This window comes from Nansenia antarctica (assembly GCF_963989245.1).
Source record: "Nansenia antarctica genome assembly, chromosome: 3".
Taxonomy (NCBI): domain Eukaryota; kingdom Metazoa; phylum Chordata; class Actinopteri; order Argentiniformes; family Microstomatidae; genus Nansenia; species Nansenia antarctica.
The window spans coordinates 22,768,730-22,777,203 of NC_137688.1; the positions used below are offsets into that span (position 1 = coordinate 22,768,730).

The following is an 8,474-nucleotide window of genomic DNA, read 5'->3' on the forward strand; positions in this document are numbered from 1 at the left end:
CACACACACACACACACACACACACACACACACACACACACACACACACATACAGGAAATTAGGTTTAGAGACCAAAAGAAAAGGGACACTCAAACTCACCACAACACAGCTAGTTTCTTCTCGCCTACAGTTGCAGAGTGGCTTGTGAAGTTCTTTAACCTCATGGCGTACCTTTAAAAAGCAGAACACACACAGATCAAATTGACATTTTCCTTCCTTTTACAGTACAATGGATTCATTTCATTTTCGAATTACAAGAGGGCGGTCGGGCTCAATGTTCATAAAGCTCAGACAGCGTCCAGAGAATGGCCGGATTCAATGTCATTTTTTATGTGTAATGGTTTTCGAAGAGAAAGATTTCAATCAGTGGTGCGTGAATCCCTGGGTAGTAGGACGGAGCTCCGAGGCCCATCTATTTTCATTTTCGGCGTCATTAATAAAATGAGGGACACTAATTGCCTGACTTCTGGGCTAGAATCAGAGCAGCGGGGGCCAATATGATGTTCATTTTCACTGAGGGCAGGTGGGAGTACTGGCCTGAGTGGGGGGTGGGCACATTAAGGTGTGTGTGTGTGTGTGTGTGTGTGTGTGTATGTACGTGTGTGTGTGTGTAGGAGGGAAGGGGGGGGGGGGGGCTGTATTGACCTGATGAGTTCCACCGTCTCAGAGTACATGGTGTACGGAGACTTGGCCTCCAATGGATCCCGTTCCATGGCGTTGCCGCACTCGATGAACGAGAGCGCGCCGTCCGCGTAGTTAACGGCTTTCCCGAACTTCTCCATCTGTGAAGCGAAAGGAGACATCAAATCGGCATTAGCTTCAGAACATTAGCTACGAAATATTCTGCAAGAACAAATTGTCTTAGCTGCAAGTCTTGTGAAAACAGATAAGCAGACTTAATTAGAAGAGAAAGCATTGTCACATGGTTATTCTGAGTGCACAGAGCATTCTCTTGATATTGTTCAATGTCATCGAATACATTCCTAAAATACATATAGGTAAACAATCGAAATATCATTTCTGTTATTTATCCACATCCAGGACATAACCTGAAATACAAACCAATCGGTGATTGCCAATGATGACATAATAACAGGCATATGACTCATGCACTCTAACACTAACACACACACACACACACACACACACACACACACACACACACACACACACACGTGTAAAATAGATTTACACACCACTGTCTCTATGCAGGTTCTACCCATTTGAAGTAAGCCTTTACCACAGCTCAACGATTACACTCATGTAACACGGACAATCAATTTCCTTCACTTTGTATTCATGGCCGGCTCTACCAGAGATCAGATTTATAGCCGAGTGGATGTAACTTTCGATAAAGGACAATGTCTGGGGAGATAATTGCTGGAATCCAATTATTAGGGGTCCTCTATGAGAGTGTTTGTAAATCACTGTTTGAGAGACCACTGCGTTAAGGACATTGAAGAGGGTGTGTAAGAGGATCCTTTTGTGTCAGGTCACACTGCACACATCTCGAAAACACTCCAGGTCTTAAGGAGGAGGGCTCTCCTTGGTACCACCTCAGAGCAGTCTTCAAGCCCCCCACAAGTTGATTTCTATGTGCTGTTAAATAGTATTACTATGACTCAACAATGTCTTCAGTAGTGTTGTGCCTCTTCATAACCAAAGACATGAAGATGTATTACTGTATTACTTGTTTATGTTTTGGTGAAATTGAAGTATAGCTTCGAATAATGTTTTGAAAAAGGAATGCTGTTTCAGGGCCATGTAAGTCCTTGAGCACAACAGATAGAAATCAAGTTATTTGCATGTTAAAATGCATTTTCCCCATTGTTCACATTGTGTTGGTGACCCTGAAGAAATCCTTGAGAGCAGAGGAACATCTCCCAGCTATTTGCCTCAGTCATACATTAATGCTTGCTCATAGCAGATTGGCATTTGTTTGTTAATAGAATTATCACATTGGTCTCTGTTGCCATTCATGATGAATGATGAGAAAAACCGGAATGTGTCTATTGACTGAATCCGAAACAAAATAATCTAAAGTCAGAACAATTATTATACGCATACTATTATTTATATGCATACTATTGTATCAACGCAAAGGCTGTATTACAGTAATGATAAACACAATAACATTTTTATATGGTTATGGTTGAATGAAGAAAAAAAAAAAATAAACCGACTTTTACCAGTGCATCTGCTTTGTGCTTCAGTTTCTTGGCTTCTTGCATGTAGTAGTCTGCGTTGTGAACTCTGTGGGGCACACACAGTACACAGATGGATAAAGTTTAGCAGGTTCTTCACTGTAGCTGTTGACAGTTACACAAAGACACAACAGTTTCAGTAACACTTTACTTGTGATCTACAGTAGCGTGCAGTTATATTGCAATCATAGCCTATGACTGAATTATAATGTCTTATATAATTTCCTAATAGCTCTATATAATGGGTTATTGTAAGCCATTATGTCTGTCCTATAGACTGACATACAATATATATGATAACTTGTACATAGACATTACAAGGCATCATGTGCATGCATCATAGAAAGTCTTTATCTTCATCTATCAATACTGTGACAAAATCTATAATATAATATAATACTATCTCTGACTAAAGGCTATGTTGAATATTTATCTTCTACAACACGTTAAATTTCACTTTGATTTATACACATGAAGAAACCATAATCACATCCCACACATCGTTCAACTCTCCTGGGCTTCAGTGGCGTTTTAATCATGTTTGAAACTTAAACATAAGTACATGCATCATGTCATTAAAAACTGTCTGTGCATGGGGTTTAAATAAGAGGTGAGTGGGTGTTTGGAGGGAGTGTATTAGCAGACGTCTGGTGCAGCACAGCACATACGTGTTGTTGAACGTGAGCTTGGGTCTTCTGGGTTCCACGTGGTCCATCGACAGGGATGATAGGTTGGACCACACGTCAGAGTCGGACTGACCGTTGCCATGGAAACTGCCGGAGGGCTTGCTGTGGGTATCTTCCTCCTGCGAGATGAGGAGGGTCAATTAAAATGCTAATTAGCGTACAGCAAGGATTTACTGTGGTTGATTTCGACAACTGGTGGTGCACGTTTGTTTTTCTTTCTGTGTCCTGCCTGGCTTGGAAATCTCCAGCACATGTGATCCATTTTCTTTTTCTGCAAGGCTATTTTGAATTCCCTCCAAAGGGTAATTAGATTTGCAAAAACACAGGAAATAGTGGTAAAAGCCTGGAGCAGAGTAATAATCTACAGCAACAGACGAGGCCTCCAACTTCTGTACACAATTGATTACATGAGACAGATCCTCGGATTAAACAGAGTGGACGCTAAAGCATCATACCTTTTAGCATAATAGTTAAATGTAACCATGCAAAACATCAAGTCAGAATGTAGCTCAGGGAAATGGTAATGATAACATTACTCCTCCAAGCCCAGTGCTCTCCACTAATAATGAATTATAATAATGCCTTTGTGTCTTACTGACTTGATAAATCTGAGTAATTGAACAGAGGCAACAAGACAACAAGACAGAATCTATTCAAAACTAATATCTGCTTTTTATGCAGTCTAAAATGATTCAGCCAGTTAATCTCCAAGATATCATTAATGCTCGATTGTTTAATTACTTAAACAATGCAACATCAACGAAAAGAAGAACTTCACATTGTTTGGGCACTTAACATACAGTTAAGTCCGGAAATATTTGGACAGTGACACAATTTCCATAGTTTTGTCTCTGTACGCCACCCCAATGGATTTGAAATGAAACAATCGATATGCAATTTAAGTGCAGACCTTCAGCTTTCATTTAAGGGGTTGAACAAAAATATTGTATAAAACGTTAATTGCAACCATTTTTATACACAGTCCCCTATTTTCAGGGGCTCAAATGTAATTGGACAAATGACCACAATCATAAATAAAATGCAAATTTTCAATACTTTGTCAAGAATGCTTTGTAGGCAATGACTGCCTGAAGTCTGGAACCCATGTACATCAGCAAATGCTGGGTTTCCTCCTTTGTGATGCTTTGCCAGGCCTTTACTGCAGCTGTCTTCAGTTGTTGTTTGTTCGTGGGTCATTCTGCCTTTAGTTTTGTCTTCAGCAAGTGAAATGCATGCTCGATCGGGTTGAGATCAAGTGATTGACTTGGGCATTGCAGAATATTCCACTTCTTTTCCTTAAAAACCTCCTGGGATGCTTTTGCAGTATGTTTTGGGTCATTGTCCTGTACTGTAAAGCGCCGTCCAATCAACGTTGACTCCTAAACACTTTCATTCATCCGACTGCTTCTGTCTTCTGTTACATCATCACTAGTGGCCCAGTGCCATTGGAAGCCATGCATGCCCATGCCATCACACTGCCTACACCATGTTTTACAGATGATGTGGTATGCTTCAGCTCATGAGCCATTCCAAGCCTTTTCCATACTCCCCCCCACCCCCCCTGTCATTCTGGTACAGGTTGATCTTAGTTTCACCTGTCCAAAGAATGCTGTTCCAGAACTGGGCTGGCTTTTTTAGATGTTTTTTTGTCTAATCTGGCTTTTCTATTCTTGAGGCTTATCAATGGTTTGCACCTTGTGGTGAGCTTTCTGTATTTGCTCTTGTGAAGTCTTCTCTTTATGGCAGACTTAGATAATATGCATACCTCCTGGAGACTGTTCTTCACTTGGCTGGATGTTGTGAAGGTTTTTTTCTTTACCATGTAAAGAATCCTGCGATCATCCACCACTGTTGTCTTTCGTGGACATCCAGGCCTTTTTGTGGTGCCGAGCTCACCAGGGTGTTTTTTTTCTCTGAATGTACCAAACTGTTGATTTGATTTTCTAATGTTCCTGCTATATCTCTGATGGATTTCTTCTTGTGTTTGCAGCCTAAGGATGGCCTGTTTCATGTGCATTGAGAGCTTCTTTGACTGCATGTTGTGCGTCAACAACAGCAGCTTCCAAATGCAAATGCCACACTTGGAATCAACTCAGACCTTTTGCCTGATTAATTGATAAAAAAAATAACAAAGGAATCGCCACACCTGTTCATGAAACAGCTTTTGAGTCAATTATTCAATTACTTTTGGTCCCTTGAAAAAGAGGGGGCTACAGAGGGAGCTGTAATTCCTAAACCCTCCAATTTGGATGTGAATAGCCTCAAATTAAAGCTGAGAGTCTGCACTTTAAGACCCTATACATTATATAACTGTAACTTGAATATGTTCAAGTTCAAGGTAAACAGCTAAAATAACAGAAATTCTTTCAGAGTCCAAATATATATAGACCCGAACTATTTTTGTCATGACAATTTGGCCTCGACTTACACTACTCGTCTTGGAATGCGAGAAGGCTTTGTTATCCCCTTTGCGGTGCTTATGTGAGGAAGAGGAGGACGAAGAGGACGAGGGGGGTAAGGAGCAGCTGAGGGCCGGTAACAAGGTGCTGGTGCTGGTGGTGTTGGTGGTGCCGGGTGGGGCTCCCTCCTGGCTGAAGGAGCTACACTCGCTGGTCCTCCGCTGTCGGAGGGGCTCGTCTGAGAGAGGGGACAGCAGGGGAGGCAGCAGCTTCTCCTCTCGCTTCCTGGGCTGCCTCCTCAGCGAGCTGGACGGAGAGAGAGAGAGAGAGAGAGAGAGAGAGAGAGAGAGAGAGAGAGAGAGAGAGAGAGAGATTGAGAGAGATAAATAGAGAGAGAGCAAGAGAGAGAGAGAGAGAGAGAGAGAGGGAGAGACATGAGAGAAGAACAATGCTTTTGGCCCGCTCTCACACTGCTATTCACTACGTAACACTTCAGACGGATTCTGCAGTTCTCACAGCCTTTGAAATGCCAGCCAATCTGAGGTCTTATGTCATCAAAGTGGTAGATAGATGGGAGAAAATAAATTACTTGACTGTCTGAGGCATTTGCACAATTGAGGAACTACAGACATTCTATCCGTGGCTGGAAGAAAGCAGTCAGCCTTTGGGAGAACATTCTGTTTGTTGGGAAAATGAGTGATTATTTCTGTTTTTATTAGAAGGCTGAATCAAATGCAGCACTCTCTGAGGCATAGAGAGGGGGTAATTGTCTAAAGCAGAAATACCTCAGTATCTGCTGGGTTTTTATAGAAGCGAAGCATCTTAACATTTTGAGGAGACCAATTACAAGACAAAACTGCATATGCACACTACCCCAATCATACTCAATACGAGTTGCACTAAATGAATTTGCTCCCAGTGAACCTTGACTGCCCCACGGGACCTGAATAGGCAAAAAAAAGAAAAAAAGAAATTGACATAACCGTTTTATTTTTTCCCATTTTATTTTCAGTGCTTCTGACCCTCTAAGGAGGCAGCACAGAAAACAGGAGCAGAAATAGTCCAGTATAGTGCACTGTGCTCTGACGGGTCAAAATATTGATTGATCAAGCAGTGGAACGGCAGTTTGTTGTGACAGAAAGCACTTGTGGTTAGATTTACAGTCCTTCTAATATCCACTGTAGCTTCAGGTGCTCGGCTGACTCCTCATCGGGGAACTCAGTGCTCTCCAGGCTGAATCCATGTATTCTGGGCTCAGTGTTAGTTGGGAGTTCCACCATTGGGCCCTGTGTTAACAATGGATTTTTCTTTAAGTGAACAGATAAAGAAAGGCAGGTGGGGAAAGTTGTTGCCATGCCCATCTTTGCTGCTCAAAGTCAATATGGAGTTTAGAACCCACCAAGGACGCGCCGCGGTGAGAAACCCACGTCTCCCTCTGCTTCTCTATTTTTCACATTGTTTTTGCAACAACAGATTATTTTTTGCCCCCTTTTCCCCAACTCATGGGGGATTTGATATACGAGAGAAAAAAATGCGAGAGAAAAAAATGCTTAGCAAGCTGAAGAGTGCCTCAAGCACTCGCAGGAAAGAGAAGAAAAAAACAGTTGGGAAAAACCTACTTAGGATTATGTTGCCCAGGTTATTTTTGAACAGCAGCATATTTTGTCTTGTTTTATGGGCCTTGAAAATGAGCAGAACCCCTTCAGTTTAACAGCGTTAATAAAAAGCATCTTTACTCTCCGATCTGATTAAAAAGGGTGACGATATTTTGCTTTGGGAGCTGTCGAAATGGAGCTGATTTAAAAGGGCTTCTAGAGAAGTCATATATCAGACCGGTCGAAAAAGAGTTGAGCATTTTTGTACTAGATACCGCTGGCAGGTCATAATTCATAGAGGGGGTAATCATATTAAAGATATCTGCAGAGATTAGAGGTGAGGTTCCTCTAGTGGGCCCACCGGTCTGGCGGCACGAACCCGCGACCCGTGTCACCAGCGCCACTCTGACGGGCTCTCCGGTGCTAATTGAATATCTAAAATTAGCGCCCGAGCTCTTGTCAGTGTCACATTACTTTAATGCAGTAGGACATAGCAAACCAGGGGCTAAAGATAGATCAGTAGGGTACCTCAATGTCCCTCTAGGACATCTATTTCACTGTGTAGAGTATACACAGAGCCTGGATTATCACTATGAAGCCATGCTGCAGAGGCTCTTTTTAACTACTAACTTATCTCTTCTTCACTCTAACCCAACCTGTAGTGCCCTAACTCTCACCTTACTGTTACCCCTAACCCTAACCTTTGGTAAAGAACAAACAGCTCAAATACACAACCTTGGTGAATGTGACGTTTTTTGACAGACAATCTTGGTGAATGTGAATTTTTTTTGTAGACCTGTACTGTACATTGACCGTTCCTTGACTCACTCTGTAACCATAGTGATAATGAAAGGAGAACTGCACTGTGATGATCTCTTTGTGCAAGGGAAACTTTGGGGGCTGCTTACTGTTTTGTGCTGGAGATCTTGTGGTTGTGTATCCGCGAGATGCACGGAGGAAGAAGCATGGAGTCTTTCTCCAACCGCGACTTCTTGCCGCCGCCCACGGCATCACAATGGTCCGACTGAGGAGACAGCACAGTCAGCATTGAACATCTTAACACATACAGCAGTGATGGTTGACATCATCTAACCAGCAACTCTAGAAAAACAATTTGAGTCATAATTAGGGCCCCAGTTTTTCCTGGTCAGGTCACATGGGCCAGGAAAAAAATCCAGGTCCTTTTACGATTACCTATACAGAAAAATAATGTGAGATACTGCAGTGGGATTTACCTTGTGTTTCCTCTTGGCCTTGCTGGGGGGTTTCTCCACAGGGGGGACGGTGGCGGGCGACTGTTGCCTGTGCTTGGGCTCCCTGGGCTCCTGTGTCTCCACCTTCAGGGTCGGGGGCTCTGGGATGGGGTCCTGCCCTGGGATTCGAGACAGGAAGCTCAGCTCGATCTTCACCCACAAGGACTTGAGGTCCTCGTAGTCCCTCAGAGGGGACAACAGTTCGCTCTGGACCATGGGGACAGGGGAAAAGAGAGGGTCTTCCATTAGGTCGGCCGCCCCGGGGTCCGGTATGGAGGTGCTGCAGGTGCTGGTGAGGCTACTGACACTCAGGATGTTGCTGTTGCAATCCTTGGG

The 8,474-nt window shown here is 43.0% G+C and overlaps 1 protein-coding gene across 1 annotated transcript in view; it reads right to left on the reverse strand.

Annotated features, from left to right (window-relative positions):
- Nucleotides 1-8,474, reverse strand: part of aff2 (AF4/FMR2 family, member 2) — a gene marked incomplete at both ends in the record, with an annotated part of 174,232 nt that overhangs the window by 7,284 nt on the left and 158,474 nt on the right. The window contains 7 exons of the mRNA XM_080527086.1: nt 101-172; nt 647-783; nt 2,191-2,254; nt 2,874-3,010; nt 5,329-5,596; nt 7,794-7,909; nt 8,121-8,474. The exon at nt 8,121-8,474 is cut by the window's right edge and continues 759 nt beyond it. Coding sequence (XP_080383212.1) covers nt 101-172; nt 647-783; nt 2,191-2,254; nt 2,874-3,010; nt 5,329-5,596; nt 7,794-7,909; nt 8,121-8,474 — 1,148 coding nt within the window. The remainder of the gene's footprint in view (nt 1-100; nt 173-646; nt 784-2,190; nt 2,255-2,873; nt 3,011-5,328; nt 5,597-7,793; nt 7,910-8,120) is intronic.